This window comes from Calonectris borealis, chromosome 5 (assembly GCF_964195595.1).
Source record: "Calonectris borealis chromosome 5, bCalBor7.hap1.2, whole genome shotgun sequence".
NCBI classification, from domain to species: Eukaryota; Metazoa; Chordata; class Aves; order Procellariiformes; family Procellariidae; genus Calonectris; species Calonectris borealis.
Genome location: NC_134316.1, coordinates 28427138 through 28449558, shown reverse-complemented (window position 1 = coordinate 28449558; position 22421 = coordinate 28427138). Strand labels below are relative to the sequence as shown.

The 22421-nt window shown below is 47.6% G+C and overlaps 1 protein-coding gene across 1 annotated transcript; it reads right to left on the bottom strand.

Moving 5' to 3' along the window:
- Positions 1-1435: 1435 nt before the first annotated feature.
- NKX2-8 (NK2 homeobox 8) lies at positions 1436-3714 on the bottom strand. The gene is made up of 2 exons (XM_075152506.1): positions 3494-3714; positions 1436-2425 (listed from the first exon to the last, which is right to left on the bottom strand). Exons 1-2 carry the CDS (start codon positions 3657-3659, stop codon positions 1875-1877), a joined length of 717 nt encoding a protein of 238 aa, XP_075008607.1. The 5' UTR covers positions 3660-3714; the 3' UTR covers positions 1436-1874.
- Positions 3715-22421: the final 18707 nt, after the last annotated feature.

Sequence of the window (22421 nt, the reverse complement as noted above, 5' to 3'; positions counted from 1 at the left end):
AAACCCATAAAATTGTCACTAGGGACTGATTAAACAGTCCTGAATTGAAACAGTGCGGATTTTGTCTAGGTCCTTTTCATGCACAACAATGCTCTTTTCAACCCCCAAGACAAAAGGAGGTTTAAGGAGCGATTCTCTGGGAGATTCTTCTAAGATAACCCCATCCATATGGGAGACAAGGTGGCCAGCAGCTGAGACGAAAAAAAAAAAAGATGAAAAAAAGAAAAAAAGATTTCTGATAATAAAGGGAAGGGGGGGGGAAGACAACAACAACAACAAAAAAAACCAGGTGACACAGAGGCTGTATTCCCCCGGGTCCGTCCCGCACATCCCAGAAGTCTGGTCTGCTCTGCATCTCCCCCTTGGCACATGGTCCCCTGCCCAAGCAGGGAAGGGGGTGCAGGTGGGAGGACCGGCGTCGTTCCATCCTCCCCGACCTGCCCTGCCTGCAGCTGGGTCGGATCCTCCCGAACGGAGGCCAGAGGCGACACCGAGCCGCCCCGATGGAGGAGACGCAGCCCTGGTGAAGGAAGGGCTGGGAGGGGAGCGGGGCGATGCTGCCGCTGCCGTCGCGGCTGGGGAGTGCCCGTGGGTGCTTTTGGCCGCCTCCCCAGCCGCGACGGCAGCACCTCGCAGGCCCGCTCCCCGGGGGCTCCCCGGGATGTGTAGGCAGCACGACACATCCCAGGGGCACATCTTATCCGAAGTAACCCCCTTCCAGGGAATTAAAAAAAAAAAAAAACCAAAACAAATAGCTTCTGCGGGTCCCTTTCCCTCGAAAGCCTTTCCTCGGAGGGCAGGTTGTCTGCATCAGTCCCCGTGGGGTCTTCGCCCCCAGATATTCCCTCTGCGTTCCTGATCCGCGGCTCCCGTCGGAGGGATGGAAGCAGCCGGTCTAGTCTATATTTCAGAGACCTGGGTTTGGGTTTTTTTGAGGGTTTTTCCCCATTGACGGTTGCCAGGACAATTATATGATTTTTTCCCCCAAATTAATAAAATCAATAGTTCATCAAAGCGTTTCAAAACATAATTCTCTGGGCGTTAAAAGGCATCACTGTTTTCTCTTGGCTACCCTTCCCAGTCGGTCTTTGGAACAGATGCAGAGTTATGGGAAGACTGGCTTAATTCTGGATCCTGCCTTAGCGGCGCTAAAAAAGACAGCAATGAACCGCGGCCCTGCCCCTCCGGGGCCTCGGCCGCCGCCGGGCACCGCCGCCCAAAACGAAAAGTCGGGGAACCTCCAGAGGCGGGGGGGGCCGGGCTCACGCTTCCCGTAGGAAATATCACTAATTTACAGTGAGATGCTTGCAGCAAACTTTATTCGCCGTTTACCGGCGCACGTGGGTAAAATAAACGACCTTGAAAGTGAAATTCCGCTGGCGCCATCAAGACCGACGGTGATCAAGATTTAAGCTTTTATGGCACAGGAGGTAATCCTACGAAAAAGTCCCTATGGTCAAAAATACACGCCTCCGCCGGGAAAAATTTATTTGCCAAAAATCATTTTATTAGTCACTGGAAGAATCAGCTATTTTAAAATAAACTAGGTCGCTAGGATTTTTTTTTTTTTTCTTAACAAGGAACCTCTCGAAAACGAGCAGGAGGAGCGGAGGTTTTACAAAAATGGAGCCGCACCCGGCATCCGCGCCCTCGGGTGAGACAGGCGGAGGGAGGGCGGCCCAGGCGAGCTTCGTCCCAGCCGGCCGCGCTGCCCGCCTGCCCGCCACCGCCCCGGGAGCCGCCCCGCCGCCCGGCCCGCCCGAGCCTGGCAGCCGCCGTGCCCCGGCGCCTTCCCCGCGCTAGAAGCCCGGGGCTGGGGCGGGCCTCCCCGCGCCCGTGGGATGAGTCCGGCCCTGGAGGGCGAGGCGCCGCTGTCACCATCCCCAGGAGACGACGGCGGGGTGCGGTAAGTGCTGGTAAGCGGGGAAGACGCCGAGGGCGGCGGCGGAGGCGGGCGGGCAGGCTCGGTAGCCCTGGAGGGCGAGGGCAGCCTGGGCGCTGCAGCCCGCCAGGGCGCAGCCTAGCTTGGGGCGGGCGGCGGGCGGCGGGGGGCTGGCGGGGCAACCGCGGCAGGGCTCCCCGTCCCGCACCAGCACCGGCACCACCACCCGCCGCAGCAGGGCGGGCGGGCGCGGCGGGGGGCTGCCGGGGGCCTCGCTCCGCGCCCGCTTCATCTTGTAGCGGTGGTTTTGGAACCAGATCTTCACCTGGGTGGGGGTGAGGCTGAGCAGCCGGGCCAGCTGCTCCCGCTCCGGCGCCGAGAGGTACCGCTGCTGCCGGAACCGCCGCTCCAGCTCCAGCGTCTGCGCCTTGGAGAAGAGCACCCGCCGCTTCTTCTTCTTCTCCGCGGCCTCCGAGCCGCGGGCGGGGAGCGACCTTTGGGTGGAGTCGGGCAAGCTCAGCTCCGGGCCGCTCTCGTCGGAAGCTGGGGACAGCGAGGGGGTTAGAGAGAGGGGGCGGCCGGGGACGGGCCGCGGGACGAGTCCCGAGGAGGCGGCGGGCCGTCGAGAGCCAAAACGCCTCCCGCAGGGAGAGCCCCGGCTGTTTACCGGTCCGGATTAATCCCAACAGTCAACAAGACATGTGGGCTAACCTCCCGAATACATTAAACCTAACCCACGGGACAGAGCGGGCTTTCCCCCCGCGGGGGAGCGGCTCTGCCCCGCCGTCAATCTCCGCACGGGCACGGCCTCTTCGCCGCGCACAGCCCGGGGGCTTGCGGGCTGGTAGCGTTTGTGCTCGCTCGGTGCTAAAACGCAATATCGGGCTGCCCAGTCCCTTCATTACTGCTTTTCTCCAGCCGCTCGATTATCCGAATATTTAACTTATCCCGACGGGATTCCCGTACCCTTCCAAAGGACGGTTTCCCCCCATGCACACACAGGTATACATTAAACGCCGTATATCTGCGGCGCAATTTATATCCGTGAGGTAAGACCAACGTGCTACGTAGCTGGGTTTGTGAGCCGGAGCCTGCTCTCCGCGATGGCGAGTGCGTGGATGTAGGCGGTGGTGCCCAGGGCGCGCTCCGCGGCAGCGCGGGGAGGCGAGGCCCTGGGTGTGTGCTTAGTTTTCCTCTGCCGTGCGTGGGGTGACCTGAAAGCTCTCCAGCACAAAAAGGCAGGATTTCTTGCAACAGTGGTACAGGGAAGGAAAAAAAAAAAAAAAAGAATCCGGGAAGCCAGCTTAAACGGTAAGCGCAGAGAGACGCGCGGACACAGCCTGAGGTTTTGCTTTCTGCCATAGCTGGGAACACGCACAGACCTACAGAAAAAAAAAAAATCCTTTCTCTCTTAAGCTCGTGGCCGCGATGTTCCTGCTGTTTCACTGTTGCAATTCAGTAATATTCTATAAAATTCCCAGCCTGGATCCCCCCGACCCTGTAGGCTACGCACGCTGGCGATTCGCTTCTTCGCATCTTCCCCAAAGGAAGAGGGGAAACAAATAAGATAGCTGTGCGGAGATGGCGAATTCCTGTCCGTTTCATACTCACAGGGATAGTGATTTCTGTCTGTTTCTATCCACCCTCGGTACGGCGAGCCGGTGTAGTTCTCCGCTGAGTGGTGATGGTCAGAGGCTTGCTTTATGCTATTAGCATCCTGCTCTGGTAAATCCAAAATGCTCCTCACTGTAAAACTGATCCTGCCAGATGTGGCCATGGTAGGTTGTGCACACGCACCCCCCAAAAAAAAAATCGTCCCAAAGCCCCGAACCCCCTCCCTTAAAAGCTGCGAGAAAAGGACTGCGCCCAGTTACTGGGGAATCTCCCGGCTCAAGAGGACCTTCCCTTCCATCGCCACCTAACCCCAAATATTAGTGTCGTTTACAGAGGTGTCCTGTTTATATAAACAGTCCTCCCCGCTGCAAACACTGCCTGCTTTCAAACCGTCCCTGTCTATAGGATGCTAAGTACCTGAATTAGTCAAGTGCTAAAGCCCTAAGGGGAGTAGGTGTAACCCCCCCCTCCCGCCACCCCCATGAGAGAATAACCCGTTACCTCCCAAAGACAGCAGGAAACAGGCTTCATCATTACATATTCTGTCTGATTAGCCAAAAGTGGGGACAGATAATAGTAATTGTTAGCAGTGAATAACATCTTGGGTGGCATGTGGATGACCAACAACCACCCCCCTCCATCCGCCACCAAAGCCACCAGCGTCCCTTCTATCCGCAGACAAAGTGAATCCTCCCAGGACATCCGCAGAGCCTGCCGAAAACCCCCTCCCCGCTTCTCCCTCTTTATTTCCCCCCCTCTCCCCTCTCTCTTTAAACCTGGAAGGAATTTAAGTCGTTATTTGTTTTATTTCCCCGGGCTGTTTGCCGTGCTACCTCCAATTCTCCCGCTCGTCATTGGCAGGTTTCCTACTCTCAACGGGGGAGTTTTCACACCTCGGCTGAGCTCTCGGCGGGGAAGGCTGGCGGGTGTGTGTGTTGAGGGGACGGGATCTCCGAGGTTGGCTTTTTTGCCTCTCCTGAGCAGGGTGGATGGAAGGTGCACCTTTCTCTCGGGAAGGGTGATGGCGTGAGCTTGGCTGGGGGAACGCGGGGAGCCGGACACACCCGGTCCGTAAGCAAGAGTCGGGAGGAGGGGTGGGGGAGATTTTTTTTTTTTAGCATCATTTTGCCTTGTCATAACCCAAGGAATATCCCCTCGGGCAATATGTATGAGTGGCGGAAACGATTCCAGCTGGGAGAGAGAGAGAAAAGATCAAACACGGCGCGTTTATTTATCCGCGCATCTCCCGTCCCCGCCGAGCGCCGCTTCATTTGCTGAAAGCAGCAGCAAACAAACCCGGCGCCCCGGGCCCCCCCGGGAGGAGGGCTGCCGACATCGGCTGGGCACGGCCCGGGGGCGGCCCGGCGGCAGCTCCGCGGTCCCCTCCGCGGGGCAAGCGCCTCCTCGCAGCCTTTCACCGGGCCGCCCGTCCCCCCGCGAAGCTGCGGTAGGGCTTTGCCCAGCCTCGATGGCCGCCGAGGACTTAAAACAAAATGCGATACAGAAACAAGAAGCCTGATGAGCCGCGCAAATGCAAAACTGCAGTGGCAGAGCTCCGTCCTTAGCCGCAGGGCTAAGGGGCAGGGGCAGTCGTGACCGATGAGCGCGATTAGCCTGTTCCACGCGCAGCGTGGGTCAAGCCGTGGGGACCGCAGAAGGCGGGGGCGGGACACGCTCCCCACCCGCACGCGGCAGCGCCCGTCCCCCTCGGTTCCAGGGGAGGCGAGTCCGGCTGGATGGAGGAAAGCCTGGAGAGACACCCAGCCACCTCCGAGCAGATCTCTCTCCCGTGAATGCCGGCCAAAGCGCACACAGCACAGCCCCGTCGGGCAAACGAGGTGAAATCGTGTGATGACGCACTGCGCGCCTGGAAATAGCAAGCCAGATACACACCGAGATACTCTTCTAGCCGGCCGCCTTGTTGGTTCAAATTTCCCTGTCCAAACAGACATCTATAAGCTATTGTGTATAATTATATCTATCCATCCCTGCTCTCGCCCCCCAGTCCCGCTTCCGCCTGCTCCCGGCCGCCGCCGCCCCTCCCCGCCCTGCTCTGGGTGTCGCTTCTGGAAGCAGTTACACTTTGCGGGGAAAATGTCAATAGAGCAATAACGAGAAGGGAGAGGCGAGATTTATATCGGCGAGATTTGTGGGCGAGATGAACGGGGCACAAGGCTCCATTTGGCCAACTTCCCGCATATTTCTTCGGGACTGGACAGGCTCCATATAAACGATTCCCAGGCCGTGATTACTGCAGCCACCTATCAAGCGTGCCTGGTGACAGTAGTTATCTTCCCCGCTCCAAGCACAGCCTCCCAGCCGTCCTGGGTGGTCGGAGCCAGGGGAGCACAAATACATGCCAACTGCTAGGCCGTGAACAAAAGGGAAATGTAGCCCTATGTCCCGGACCTGTTGGAAGCATTTGTTCCAGTCAAGATTTTGCATTTGTTCAGATGTGGAATAATAGGTGATTGACGCCTTCCCACAATGTGCTTTAACTCTCCGGGATAAATCGGAGCTTGTTCCTTGTTGTCATGGTTTTCAATAGGGTTCAATGGGATTGAACCACTATCGACTCTGCTTTACGTCTCCGGCAGCCCCGTCCATACAAATTTATTAGTTATGTCTTTTTAAATGAGATTAAATTGAAACGACGTGGCTGTCCTCGGCGGAGTGGCTCCTCCCGCGGTCACCCTGGTCCCCCCCCGCCCCCGGCTGCCCGTGTCACCGCCGGGGCAGCCCGCGGCCGGCGGGAGGTGGGCGCCGGCCCGGCCCCCCGCACCGCCAGGTACGGCCGCGCTCACCTGCCCGCCCGGCGGGCCCCAGCCCGGCCGGTAACGCCGCTGCCGCCCCGCGCTCCCGGACGCCCCGAGTATAAAAGGAGGCTGAGAAGTGCTTATTAATAACTTGACCCGGCAGGCAAACATTTGCTGAATGCCTGGGCTGGAGCGGAGTTTCGGGGGGGCGGCCAGGGGAGGGGAGGGGAGGGGGCCGGCGCTCAGAAAGCCACAAGCTTATACAGTATCCGAGATGGCTCTTAAGAGGAGTTTGCCAAGGACTCTCTGGAGAAAGTGCAAAAACCTTTGCAAGGAAAAAAAGTCAGGATGAGAGAAAGAGAGTCTACTTCAGTGACCTCTCTTAGCCTTTTAATCTATTTAACATCCTAAGCCCACACTGATGTGTAGAAATAAGTAAATGGTACTCTTCAAGCCTTAAGAGCTCTTCAGCATCAAATATTTGCACTTACTCTTAGAGTTTTTCTCAAATAGCGCAAGACACATTCTCCTTGGACGAGACGAGCTGTCTAAATATACCTACGCATTGTTAACTGCGGGAAATAGTTCGCTTCAAAGGGAGAACGTAATAACCTGAAACGTTTCATCTCTTGTTTTGCTTGGGACCGACTTGGACACTTTTCAGCTCCGGCTGCCCGGCCTCATATCGGGGCTTGCCAGTTCACATTTCACCCTCTGCCGCGGCGTTGGGGCCGGGAAAGCACTCTCCCCCATGGGACCCCGGACCCGCGGTCCCCCTGGGGACGGCATCCTTTGACCGAGGGGTGGATTTGCACAGGCCGCCCTGCCGCCCCGCGGTGCCCCCGGCCGGCGAGTGCCTGGTAGCCCCGGGGCGCCACCGAGCGCCGCTTCTTCCCCGACGGCACCCACGGGGATGAGACGGGCAGGCATTTCTCCGGGCATGCTACACGTACGCGGCAGCATCCACGCGTGTGCCCCACCCGCAGAGGCGGTGGGGACCGCACGGCGATCCTATAGCAGGTGACTCCCCGCTCCACGGCGAGTCCGTCTCCGTGGGACCCCGGGCAGAGACCATGCCCATCTCCGTGGGCCCGAAGGGGACGGCTGCGTGTGCCCGCCCGCCCCATCCCTCCAGCTAAATCCCCAGAGGCACTTCGGGGCCCTCAGCGCGTTTAAATGAATTTTCACGCTTCCTAGGGGGTAAAGAAAAAAAAACATTTAAAATAAAAAATGCTTGTTTGTTTCCACGTTATTCGCAGCGCACTTTTCATCCCACTCGCCGATGACTGTGTTTCATTGAGGCTCAGGTGAAACACGGCAGGAAAATGAAGAGCAGGGGAAACCGGCCGTGTCGCCCGCAGCAGCCGGAGCCGAGCGAAGTCAGGGGCGCGGTGGCCGCGGCCCTTCGTGGGGATGCGCGGCCGTGGCCACCCGGCCACCTGTGGAGGTAACCCTGCAGCGCGGACCGGGCTGCTCGCACCCCGGCAGCCTGGGGGGCTTTGAGAGAGACCGTGGGGTTTCCAGCCCGAGATGTGGCCCGGCCCTTTTGGGAGATCCTGGGGCTGGGTCGGACCGTCCCGCCGGGGCTCCCGCCGCGCTCTTGCCCCGCCCCAGCGGCCCCCGCCGGGGAAGTCGGGCTGTTAAAAACACCTCCGACCACCTGAGAAAATAGCGGCTTTTTCTCTCAGTCTCTTTTGTTGTTGTTGGTTTTGGATTGTTTTTTTTTTTTTTTGAATGGGTTCATTTATTGTGCTCAGTGGAGGATTGCAAAGCCGATTGACCAAATCGATGTATGTGGGATGCAGAAATCGCGCATTTTCCTGAAGTAGTTGATTGTGTCTACACCTCGAGAGAGGAGGAGAGAGGGAAAAAAAAGATTTACATCAATACAAGTGGCCGCCTGGCTCCGGTTGATGTAGTCCCGGCTTTAAGGAGGAACTCCCCGTAGCGCTGAGTCAGACGAGCGTGGGGCAGCGCTAACAGCCAGGAGAAGCCCTCTTTGCTGGGAGGCTTCCAGGCTATGTTGCGGACTGCATACGTTTGCGGTGTGAGGTTAAATCCCTGGGATAAGTGCTACCCAGACAACACACCTCGCCAGGCTCACACCCACGGATCGGTTGATGACTGGGAACTGAGGCACGGAAAATGAGTGACTTGGCAAATGTCACAAAAAAGCCTGTACCAGAGCTGGCAAATGAACCCCTGACCGAGAGCTTCCTTTCTCTAGAATACTGGATTTTAACAGTTTAATCTGTATAACAACGTATCTGCGAGGGAGTTAAACTCAGCACATTGACTTTACTGAAAAGAAAACCTGACCTCACAGAATTCAATGTGAATTTTAGAATTTATTTTAAAAGGCAAGGTTCTACCTTTCTATAAAAACAAATAATCCTTTACTTCATTTTTCCAATAATGAACGTTTCCATAACTTTACACCCTTTTCCTTCATCATCTCGCGAAAATAATTTCTTTCCCTCCTAACAACTAACCAGCTTCGGACTTTGAATCTTACTATAAGCACTTTTTTGTCCTTTTGCTTTGCAACTGACATTCTTTACGATGCATTTTCTAATTAGGGCAATATTGTGGAAGGTGTGGAATATATCTTATAGAAATAATTGGTTTCTATATATTTCTGTATGTTGTATTTGTCTCTCTTTCCCCGTGGAATAATGTAATTTGCTTTTCCCACTTCCTAATACTTCCTAAAGATCTACATCTTTTTCTGCAGCTCCTTTATTTCTTCTTTTCATGACTATTCCCTAATCTAAGTACATACATGCATCGACTTTAACCTATTAAAAACCTCAACAAACTTAAACTAAACTTCTTTCTTTCATGGCCAGTTTTGAAGATCCTTACTCTCTGGTGCGCTAATTTCCATCCCACCCAAATCATTACTCCCTCTGCTATCAGTCTTCTTTTGGTTTTACAGAGCTCATTAATTAAAAATAAATAATAACTATGAAATCTGATACGTGCAAAGCATGCTATCCAAGGCTTACACTTTCTCTGAAACCCTCAATTTTCTAGTCTGCATTTAAACAAGAGACTTTACTCCTTGAAACAGGGATTACCCACAGCAGTGGAGGGTTCAGGATTGAGCTTTTCATTTGCTCTGTGTGATCATCCTGGAGGAATTATTTTGCAAATTGACTGCAAGCAAAGCAGCTCTCTAAGTTGGTTTGGGACGAGCTTGTGCAGAGCCAAACTGACATGGACATGAGTGGGGGCTGCCCAGCTGCCTGGGCTTTCCTTCCCTTGGGCTCCTTGGAGCTCAGCTCTCAGGAAAGGCTGAGGGGATGGGGCTTCCACTTCCCTGTGAGCACACTCCCCTTGGGCAAGTGGGGAAGGGCCACTGGGGTTACCTGGCTCATGAAACTGCTCTGTTTCCAGCCCGGCTGGAGTATGGGCTCTGTACCTACCACCACTGCAATGCCATTCTCCTCCTTGCCCCATTTTCATCCCCCGCCCCGAGCCTGTACAGAGGGGCAGGAACAGGTTCCAGCCAAGGGGCAAAGCGCGCCCAGGAGAGGACGTGCTCTCAGGCCCAGATCCAGCTCCTTTAGCTGGGGTGTGGGGCCCCTTCCCCTCCCTGTTATAACACATGTGTGCAAGATCCACAGGCTACAGGGTGTAGGTGGTATGTCTGGAGCCCACAGGGCAGCCAGTAGCACCAATGACCTTGAAAGGGGCTGCTTTCAGGCAGAGGCAGCGACCTTGCCCCAGATACACCTAGTGTTTAGGCATCTATCCACCCTTTACTTCAGTGGGAATTAGGTGCCTAAAGCCTCTTGAGAGTCTGGCCCCAAAACAGAAGTGTGTGGTGCTAGGAAAACGGGATGAATGGTAAGACAAAAGTAAAGTCCTTAAGCAGTTGTTGAGAAACTGCAATAGAGGATAGGAGTGTCCCTGAGGGAAGCTGTCCTGTTCACCAACACCGTTGCCTTCAATAGACTCTCACAAAGACAAAAGGCATGTTGTGCTTTGGACAGCTTACAAGGGTATATATTGGATTTCAGTGTGTAATTCTTTGTCCTGCACTGTAAGATATCAGTTACATTTTTAAGTAGTCATTAAATTCTGATAATATCCTCTATTGGTTACATTCTATTGAATTCTGATGCATAACCTCTATTAGAATAAAATTGGCAGCCAAAATTGCAGACTTTTAAAAGGTCCTTTTATTATTTTCATAAGGCATTACTTTCTTCCTCTGTGACATGCCAAGTCACCAAGAGACAGCAGTGCTTTGGCTAGGTACACACCGACTGACTGGCCATCACATATGCTGTCTGGCTGCTGCCAAACCAAATATTTATTAATGAGCCAATAAGTTGGGCTTTTTCTCAAGTCATTAGGTTTCACAAACCTCCTGTGATCGTAATTGGTTTTGAGACTTCTGACCATCTATCAAATTTGGTTGAGGCTTGTTTTTTGCAGATGCAGGCAGAAAATAAGATTGTGTGAGCCTTGCACTCTGAGAAATCGGGCTGAAAAGGCACTTGTAGCTCCCAACTGAAAATGCTAAGGAAAAGGTGTCTCACAGCTGTTTCCAGAACTGAAAGATTTGTCCCTGATACTGCAGGTAAAAAGATATGAGCACAGAAAGTCAATTTTAAAATTGCAGTCCATAGTTTCTTGCCACTCTCAGGCTGAATTCTCCTTGCGTTTACACACTGTTGACTACAGCTGCCTTTAAAATGTTGAGTAAAGTAACTCTGCTGACTTCAAGAGCATTCAGCTGGGTGAAGCAGTGCTGGCTTTGGCATGCCACACAATAAGTGACAGAGGGGCTTTGGCTGTACAAGAAGTTACCACGAGGGAGTTTACAGGGGAAAGAGTCACTTCCAGTCCATAGCAATAAAATTGGCTTTTATGTTTGACTGTACATGGGGCAAAGCCCTGACCCAAATGTCCCCATTTCCACATGTAATTAAAAATCTGCATCTGAAGTTTTCAGCTTTGCTCTGACTCGATATTGAGCTGCTTTTTTGCTCCTGCAAATGTATGTTGTAAAGAGGGCTGTTCCAGGTTTGTGCATTAAGAAGCTATAGTTTATTTTCACATACGACAAACTTCCAAACTAAGAAGCAGCAAACCACACACATCTAACTGTATATATTTTATACATAAAAGTGCATACATACACTTTTGATGCTTATTATTTAACATAATAATGGTCTTTAAACCTCGCAGTAGATGATTCATCTTCTTTTCTTCCTCGGTGTCTGTCTCCACAGCTCTCTTCTGGTTTTCTTCCCTTCTCTCAACCCATGATTTAGCTCTTTTTGCCTTCATTTTTCCCTCTCCACAGTTTCCATTTTAAAGCTTATTTGCAGTCATTTTCTGACAGTAACATCAAGTGACGAACATACTCTGTATCAGAGGTTGCGTTAAGAAGCCAGGAGAATATGTGGTATTTTCTCAATCCTGCTGCAGTTTCTTAAATGCCATTATTAATCAAAACTGAACAGCAACGCTTCAAAAGATCTCCAAACAACCCCAGACTGGAGTATTTGATTATGAGACAATAGCTGAAAGTGCGTTTTTAGATATGACTTATTTTAAGCTCGTGATCAGAGAGTCTGGTAAAGTCACTAGGCCTCATTCTGCTGTCATATGATACACTTGTAGCCCCAAAGGGCAACGAGGACTCCAATGAGGCAGATATAGTCTGGCTCAGATGTAGAAATTTAGTTATTTATTTGAAACAGATGAAAATCAGTTTATGCAGCTACTTTGACATGCAGTGAGAATATAAATGTCTCCCCAAGTTATTTTCTCAAAGGTTCTTTTGCACAGTAATTATCAAAGTCCAAATTTAGTATAACGGCAACATGGTCTGAAGGAGCATGTGTTAGATGAGAATGGAGGAAGATCTGAAGCCTAATTTTGGCTCTGCCACTCTCATCCCACATGGCTTCGCTTCCTTGATGTATTTCCTTGTCTATAAAATAGGATCAGATTCTATTAAATCAGCTGTCTCATGCAACTGCTGTGGTTGTACATGGTTGTGTGACTAGTAAGTATCCATATAGAGCATTAACCATATAAAATGCTAAAATTCTGAACAAGCACTCGTATGAGATTGTGAGAACAGGTATTTCATGAAAGCATTTGTGCTTCGTTCTGTACTTGTGTGTGTGCGCCGTGCTTTTGTTCACTGAAGCTATTTAAATGGCCAGAGTTCTTAAGGCAAAGTTACGAATCATGCATGGAAACAGCTGCCGCAAGAACATTTCAAAAAAAAAAGTTATTTGGGGGTTTTACTCACCTGCAGACCCAGTGACATCATATTAAGTAACAATTTCCAAAATGTGACTGCTGAAGCTCCCGTAAAAAATCTAGGAGCAATTTCTCATCAAATTTTCAGCCAGGCAGTAACACTTAAAAAAGGAAAGAATAATTTTTACTGACAGGTAGCAACTAACAACATAGGAAAATCCCATTTGCTTTCACACCACTTCAGTCCCACTTGCAGGCGCGCTCCTCTCCCAGCGCAGCCCCATGCCGGTGCTCAGTGGCTGAGCACATGACCTGCTGCCTTGTGAGAAGTTAATGTTTATGAATACTCTCAGACATACTTTTGGGTTTTTTGACTTTGAGTGGACTTGTGTGATGATTCAGAGTCATGTACTCCCCTTGAGGTTACTGTGGGCAGGGGCAGTGTGCACTGGAGAGCAGTTTGAATCCCTGCGGATGCAGAAGCAGTGCAGAATCTGTCTGCCTCTCATCCTACAAAACCAGCCAGCAAATCCCTTAGCAGGCTTGTCAGAGAAGGAGCTGGCTGAGGCATCAGACAAATCCTGGACACACAGGCTCAGTGAAAAAAGGAGGACAGAAGACCAAGGGGCTGGAAGAACACACAATAACTAATAGTGAGTAAATGACTGCCGACCCTCCTCATCTCTGCCCTCCTTTTCAAGCTGATCCCAGACTGTACATCAGCTGTTTTCTTTAGGAGTCTTTAGTCAGCTCCACACATACAGTTTTAAACTCCGCTGAATCATCTTCTAACTTCTCTGTTGACTGATTGTGTGCTGACATCCTTCTTAAATTAAAACACTTGGAATTAATAACTCCGGCCATCTTGTCTGTGATAATCTCCCAGCTTTTTGCAGGACAAATACTAACCACTTTAAATACCTAGTGGTCAGTTCTGTAGAGTCAGAGCAGTTCACTTTTTGGGTACTGCAGCTAAGTGAGAGCTCTCACTAAAATTCTCAAGGTTATGATATTCCCAAAATCAGGTTTGGGAATATCCCTTCCTGCCTCCGGTCTTGGGCATTGGATGAATATAAAAAACAGTTCCAAGATTTCCTCCCTCATATTGCAGTGCTTAAGCCTACTGACAGGAAGGAAGAACAGTGGATGATTAATTTTAAAACAAAACATTCCTGCCAGCCCTCTGCAGCTAAATGGAGGTTGTGGTGACTGAGGCTTTTATGGAGAATATTTCAAAGTGAGATATATTTATCCCATGACAACACTCTATTACCATGACATTTGGTGGTATACCTTTAATAATGAGTAACCTTTGTATAATAGTTTTCATATGATGGAATTTGTTACATCAGTGAAACAAAGCTACTTTACTATTTCTGGAGCAGACACATTCCAATCTTTTTTTTTTTCTTTTTTTTTTATAATATGCTTTCTTTCCCTGTTCCTCATCCAGTCAGTGAAAACATCCATTGATTAACAATACAGTTAAAATTCCAGCTAACATAATCATCTGTATTATGCCCGACATCAAACAAGTTTACAGAACTTGAAGCAACGATTAATAATGGCTTCAGAAGGCTGATGACTTCTGTGAATTCTGATCTGTTGCATTGATTTAGTAGGCATTTAAGGTTAAACAGTCAGCATAAGATTGCATGATCCATATTTAATTTGATAAATATTTTCTTTATAGCAGCAGCTGGTTTATTTTATGTATTTAATCAAAGTAGTACTTTGTAAAGCTATTCTGTGCTCTGGTGCATAATAAATGTTTTCTGTAGAGTAGGAAGACGTTCGGCTGTGCTCACATAGTTACATTATGCATGCTATCCTGCTGTACCATGGTGGGAATTACATTTGCAAACAGAAAATAAAAATGGAATGACAGAGGGGAAAAAAACCCCCACTCTTTTTAGTGCCTTGTCTCACAGACACATCTCAAAACACTGAAGAGAAATGATTGAAAAAATGGTGTTAGCAATGATTCTTCAGAAATCCCAACGATTTGCATCCAGCTAATGGCCAATGAGCACAACTGTGTCTTGCGTTTGGACTTTAACCGCAGGGAAGGTAGCAGTGCCGGTCCTGTCAGGAGGCAGCAGGGCCACGTGCACAATGGCTGAAAGAGCGACCACCCAAAGTGATGCATTTCAGTACTGAAGATGCACAGAGACCTGTATCAGTTGACCTCAGCCTGTGACCAGCGGAGTAAAGAGTCACTAACTCAGAAAGGTAACTTGGCCTCCGCTTTTCAATGGCTTTGTAAATCAGCATAAGCACCTTCTAACGAATGCAAAACTTTCTCGGTAACCAAATGCAACTTAGAGGGGATTGGGAGGCTCTGGGGGGTTCCTGGGAGCAAACCTCTAGCAGCACGCAGAGTCCCAGCTGCTCTTTTTGTACAGTACCGTCTGAAACACCACGCAGCAAACAAGCTAGACTGCTAGGAAGTATTGCAGCGCCCGGTTTCAAAGTGTATATGTGCACCTTCTGGTTGCTTAGGTCACCAAAATCAGGAGTCTCAGAATCTGCCATCAGGAATCTTGACATGGAGATGGAAAAATAGGGCAGAAGTCTCATTCGTACACTGGCAAGACAACCGTAAGAAGATGCATTTTAACACCCACAAATCAGATCTTAAGCTTCCCTGGACCTAGAAAGGTATTTTGTGCCACTGGGTGCTCCCAGGCTACCTTTTCACACTCTAAATAAGTATTCAACTTGGGATGCAGAGAAAAGATACTGCTTCACTTAAATAATGTTACAGTTTATTGTGTTTTTTGGTCCTCAGAGGGTTTTAATTTGTTCAGATGTGACAGCTGTATTGCAGCTGCAGGCAGAATATTCTCTGTCTTTCTTTAGTGTCAACAGCAACATTTTTAGAAGTTTCCTGTACTGCCTTGTTTGGCTCTTTTATTTCTTCCAGCTTTTATTTTACGTAATTAATCTTTGTATGCAGAGTGTTTAAGTTTGTGTTCTTCCTGCCTCATTTTTGATCCTCATATGCTCTGTTTGGTATTTCACTTGTGCAGTAACCACTACAGCAACATTTTTCCTTTTCCTCTACCAGATCAAGAAACTCAGGCTCCAGAATTCGCCTATGACTAGCATGTGAAATGCATATTACATTTTGGGTACCGCACCCAGTGAAGGGGGGTCTAGCTCAGTGCATCTTCAGATTATTCTTCTGCATCTCCAATCCAATCATTTCAGTTACACTAACTATAAAACATAGTAGTGCAATACAGAATCAGAGCCTGGATTTTTAGTGCATTGTGAAGATGTAACACTCACTGGCCAGCATGAACTCTAATAGATTTTATTAGCATAAGATAATTGCATTTATGCAAGGCATCTATACTAACACAAACATACCAAAATCAATATTGACTAATAAGCTCTCAACACTCTTTTAAATAAACTTAGTGTCTTCTCTTCAAAGCAAAACAAAACAACCCCCCCAGCAGAAACATTAAGAGAGAAATAAAATATAGGTAGACCTATGAAAGCCAGTGAGTATTGAGATTTTTTTTACATAAAGCCAGATTCAGAGTGTGTGTATATCTCTATAGCCCTTTTGTGGAGCCACGCTGATTTAAACCAGTTAAGTTGCTAGGTCTAGCTATTTTATTCATTCCTTTACTGCCTTACCATGCCAGGCTTACGGAACAGACAGGAGAAATGAAGGCTTACAACACTTGAAAATGAGCCGAAATTTTGCAGTGCTGGTTAAGTGTTTAACTGCTCGTCAAGGTTAACAATGTGTTTAGTGTGCACACATGAGGGAAACCTTAAACAAATGGATTTACAGAAACAAGCCTTTGCAAGATTGAGAGTATAAAGGTCTATAGCTACAAGTTGGAAGATAATTGCTTGAAAATATTGCTATAAAAATAAACCATAAACTTCCATGACCAGCTTCAGATAATGTCATGGGAACAGGCTGCATGCCAAGAAACAGCAGGGAAGGTAAGAGCTAAGGCTCGCTCCTCTGCATCCAGCAGCACTCCAGCACGGACTGTCCACTCCCAGCCCAGCTGGATGCCCAAGTCAGGCTCATCTGGCCAGAAAATTGCATCATAAAAATGGGAATAATAAAGAAGAGAATCAGGCACTGCAGCATCTAGGCTCTACAGCATCTTAGAGGAAGGAATGCGCTGAATAGAGTTTCCATCCGTAGTTCAGAAAACTCCCTTGCTCCCTTTTTAAATTTTTTTCTTTTTTCCTTCTTCCCTTCAGTGTCATATATAACTATTCCATGGCACGACAGATGGCACACAGCACCAGGTTACAGCCCCTGCAGTCTGCAATAATACAGGTCCATAAACTTTTCTTGAAAAATCTGCCTCGTTTGTCCATTCCTACAGAGCTGTTTAAAGATATACTTGTCATTAAAAAGGTATAAATATACTTGAGCCAGCAAAGACAGAGTTTGTATTGGCATTTTGGGCATCAAACGGGGAATAACAACGTACTGCAGTCTGGCCAGAGCCTGTAGGAGTTTACCTCTGGAGTGTGTTGGCGGTCGGTTATGTCCCTTCAACCAGTGGAAAGGACAGTGCCAGGGCTTCTGCTTTTTTCCTACCATCTTTTTGGCCTTTCAGAATTACTTGCCACCCCTTTTCTCCTGGAAAACACTAAACAGCAAGTAAGCAGCGTGGTTTCTGTGTAGGTTTGAACTTCTCTTCCTCTCCAGCTTTTTGCCTGGGAGATAATCTGAGATATATTTTAGCCTATTAAAAAAGAATCACTGTAATTAGCATTCAGCATCAATACTTTAGAAGAGTTATACAGTTCAAAATGATATATTGACATCAGCAACAATGTATTACCTTCACTGTAATCTTTGTTTAAGGTCACTACATAAGCAAATATTTTCAAGTATTTTCAACATTTTTTTTTCAAATATAATACAAAAAAACATGCTATAATGTTGCCCCTAATCATGAGCTAATTATAACCATATTGTAATAGACAACCTGACTTCTAAGGTCTTTCTGGGAAATGATATCCTGCAAACACAAAAGCTAGAAATGAACCGTTTTTGAAATCTGAGTTTCTTTTATGTTCATATGATGTCAGGACTTGGGGCTTTAAAGGAAAAAATCAAATTACTATAAATCTGTGAGACTCACCAACCCTACAAAGGCCTCATCCCGTTGCTCTGACAATATATAATGCCTTTCCAGGGCATCTGCATTGTGTTTGTATCCACTTTAACATACTTTGATGTTTATTGGCAAAGTGAGGCCCTTAGTTTAAATAACAATCTGCACTTCTATCTTTTACAGTAATACAGTATCACATTCCAGCCTTGAAGAATAAACACTGTTCAGGGGGCTCAAATTAAAGGTAGTGGAGAATCAGAAATACTGGCTGTGCCCTAAATGCCATGAGAGATAGTGATTTTTAATGGGAATCTATGGTTTTAGGAAGGAAAAATTTGGCTGATGTTTTTCCTGGAACTTGGCTGTTTGATCCTGTTCAGAAAGACAGAAAGACAAACTGAGCTGACAGGTGATTTTAAGGCCTCTAAAACCATGTGTTGAGAAAAATATCAACCCTTGCTAAGTCTGCTGGCTTGAACCTACAGCAGCAACGTTAAATCCTTCAGAGAATGAAGCTGACTGACAATCCTCTGATACTCAGTCCCATGGCAGGTGGGATGAAGGAGATCAATCCAGTCTGACGGTGATTCAAAACTAAACAATACATTTTTGAGATGTTCGGTAAAATCAGCTGATGCAAACAGTTCTTTTCCCAGTGAGTGGAGGATTAATGGCCCTGTGAACACTGGAGCCAGTAGCATGTATGCCACTGACTAATCCCCTTTACCAGAAGTCAGTAAGGAGCTCAGAGAATGAGGGTTTGTGGAAATGCATCTAGGTTTTTGTTGTACATGTACATAGGTATTATGCTGCCTTCTCTAGGGTAGGCCAACTGGCATAAACAGTAAAAAATTACATAGATGTTAGAGGCTCATACATGGGACAAGGAAGCTGCTGGGACCTGGACATGTGAAGAGAACAGCCTGTTTTCACCCTTCCTGCATTTCTTTCTTTATATCAACCTGAAATATTTCATGGCAGCATAAAGGCTGTGCTGGTTTTGACTGGGGTAGGGTTAATTTTCTTCACAGTAGCTAGTCTGGGGCTGTGTTTTGGATTTGTGCTGGAAACAGTGTTGATAACACAGGGATGTTTTCGTTACTGCTGAGCAGTGCTTACACAGAGCCAAGGCCTTTTCTGCCTCTCACCCCACCCCACCAGCGAGCAGGCTGGGGGTGCACAAGAAGTCAGGAGGGGACACAGTCAGGACAGCTGACCCCAACTGACCAAGGGGACAGTCCATACCATGTGACGTCATGCTCAGCATATAAATCTGGGAGAAGAAGAAGGAAGGGGGGGACATTCAGAGCGATGGCGTTTGTCTTCCCACGTTACGCGTGATGGAGCCCTGCTTTCCTGGAGATGGCTGAACACCTGCCTGCCAATGGGAAGTAGTGAATGAATTCTTTGTTTTGCTTGTGTTCGCAGCTTTTGCTTTACCTATTAAACTGTCTTTATCTCAACCCATGAGTTTTCTCACTTTTACTCTTCCGATTCTCGCCCCCATCCCACCAGGGTGGAGTGAGCGAGCAGCTGTGTGGGGCTTAGTTGCCGGCTGGGGTTAAACCACGACAAGACAACAACAGAGAAAGGGAATCCTAGCAATGCTTATTTTTAAAGTGTTTTTCCTTGCCACACAAGGTCCTTTAAGGCTGGCAAGTAAAAAGCTCTTGTCAACTTTCCGCTCCATTTATTTCTCTGGCTCCACAATGTGCTCGCCCACCTTGCATCCTTCTGTAGCCCACTGCTGGCTCTTTGTTGTCTGGAGACTCACTAGGATTCTAACATTTTACCTAAATTGCTCAGTGGAAAAATATCAGAATATTTCATTTCATCAGCTAGAAGTGCTTTGCTTCTCTACGGTTGAAGCACTTCAATTCAGCTGTAATATTTTGACTTTAGCAAAATAACAAAATACCCTAAACTGTAAGCACTGAAGTTAATGCAAAAAGATTGAAGCTTGCTATGGCTGTCTTTTTGAGGTATTTAATGTCATGAGCAATTTTGCCTTTTTATTCTGATTCTAAGCAAGAGGAAAGTTCTTTTTTTTTAGGGAAGTTTCCCCAAAAGTTTGAAACAGAAATGTCTAATTTTTTTCTGTTCTAATGAAAATAGTTATTGTCCAACCACTGATTGCTCACACCAAAAATATGGTTGCTTCCCCTAGAATTTAGTCTTTTGATTATTATTGACTATACCATGATACATCAATTGACAGGTTTCTACAAGAGAACTGCTCTCCACAGTCGATTTACCTTTGATTTTAAACATCGTGGAAATTTGCATTTGTCTTTGCCTGACCACATTCCTGTTGGATTTAAAACAGTGCTTAAAACTGAAGTCACTCAACAAAACGAACTCTGAAGTAGCTTGATCTTTCAGTCTATCCAGATAGCTAGCTAAAGGCTTGTCCAGTCTCCCTGCGTCAGCATGAGATTCAAACACACAGCCCCGTGGTATGGCCCCCGCACACATTAGGGTACCAAGTGCTCCTCTCCCATCTCAGCTGGTCACAGGATCGCCAAACCACAGGAAACCACCCAGGGCAAAAAGAATGGTCTTTCCCTTTTTTTTTAGCCCTGCCCCCATCATGCTGTCCAACTCCCCATCACCCATCTCCATGCCGTGATGCCAGTGTGGGGGCCTGCCAGACTGCCTCTCGCCCCAAGCCCTATGTGGGGCCACACAGAGGCAGGTTGGGTAACTCTGGGTAAGCTGCGAAGTCCGTGCCTGGCACCTGAAAGGTCTCTGTAATTAACAGGATAAATACAGAGCTCAAGAGCATGTACAGGAGTCAAAACCAGCCTCATTCAGTGAAGTAACTTATATCCCAGAAGTGTCTAGAAGTTGCAATTGATTCACGTGAAATTATCTTCTAGCTAAATGGCAAGGCAATTCACGTCATCCCAGTATTCCGTAAACTACTTCAGAACCAGAGCAGACATCTAATTTGGTTTTTGTCCTCAAATGAGCAAAGCTACATAAACGACTCATGCAGGCCACTAGCCTTGTCTCACAGCCCAGAAAAGGCGGAACTTACACCCCAGCCTTTTCTAGACTTTTCTGTCCAGAAAAAAAAGACATTGCACCAATAAAAACCTAGTAATTGAGGAGTACCTACTGTCTGAAACTGAGTGGTTGACTGTACCTCATTCGGCTTCAGAGGGATGAAAAGCATTTATCTTTGATCTCTGTTTACCTCAAGTCACTTTCCATGTCAAAAAAAAGCATGTTCAAAACACAAGCGATTCTGAAGTACATCTGGGAATACTTAGAAACACTGTAAATATTTTGCTTCCTAGGAAGAATTTTAGCAAGCCTAGGAATTCTTGCTGCTGTTGACTGCAATGTGTCTTCTTGGCCTTTCAAGGTCACAAAAGTAAATGTCAAAGGGTTATTGTGAATTTCTGCAACTCGACAGCCATCCCACTCTCTGTAACTGAGATTTTCAACCTAGCAGACTGGGATCAAGGGAGTCAATATAACCAACGATCTGTCCTGATTTCTGTAAGATAGTTCATGACCTTTGAAAGAGGTATCAGCTGAAGCGTCAGGTACAGAGATAAGGAGGAAAATCCTTGTGTTGTGGATATGGATCATTGCTTCAAATCTTACTATGTCCAAAACCAGCCAAATGCACTGCACAGGTGAGGGAACTACTAAACATGAAAGCCTCAGTACAAAAATAATGGAGACTTACTTGGTTCTGCTCAATTCTGTTTAATGAAATCAGTTTAAAGCCATAAAACTCCCTCATTGATGCCAGAAGATCCAGCAGGGAAAAAAACCTGGAGGGTGAAGAGGGTGAATAAAGGCACAAAGATATCCTGAAGAAGGACTTTTGAAATATCAACTCCAACTGACACGCGTATTATGATAGCTTCACTTTCTTACGTGGGCAGAAGGCCCCCATTGCCAGCGAGAGGACCGTGCTCTGAACGTGCAAAGGAAATGGAGGTTGTTGGAAAGAAGCAGGAGGTATTGAACTGTGGGCATCAGGGAGGGAAAGCAACACAGAATGCAACCTGCATGTGTGTGAGCTGACTCGTCACGACTTGCAGGAAAAGAAAAAAGAAAACATTAGGAGGAAACTTGGTAGTTTCTTTTATTTTCTTCCTGTGAGCTGAACAGTAAATATTGCAAATTCTGAAAAAGAAAAAAAGTGGGAAAGGACATTTTATGTAATTTTTTTTTTTACACAAGCATTGATTTTTTAAAAATTTAAAGTTAAATTGATGCTACTCTTGCTGCATTTCAATCCTTTAAAATGGTATTTCAGGACTTATTTTATTACAGATATTTTGTTTCCTATACTCACAAGGCTTAGAGACTGAGGCTAAATTTTCTCTTTCCTAATGTAAGATGTTTCTTAATGTAGAGGTGTGTCAATAGAAAAAGAATTTGTTGATGTACTTTCACATGCAGTGTAACTCTTTCCATGGTCCCAAGATGTTTTATACTGTATGATATTTATTTATTTAAAAACTATCCCTAGCAGGAGTTTCTAAATTATACGTAAACCACTCTCTGTGCTTGAAGAGGAAAAAAATATTTTTCTCTCAATATTTCTAGTTTTTGCCTGGGGCAGAAAAAGGTGGGAAAAAAAAGGTTTTTTTCAGTATCTTCAACATTTCTGAAAATCTCTAGTTTTGGATGTTGATTGGTACCACCAATAACCTGCGGTTCAGCTTGAGATCTCAAGCAAATACAAGCTGGAAGTGTTACCCATGGCCAAGACAGGCCCCCAACAGATCTGCTACTTCCACTGCCTGCAAATGGAGGACCTCTCCTCCTGCCGGGGGAATCCAGGTCTGAAATGTGGATGCAGAT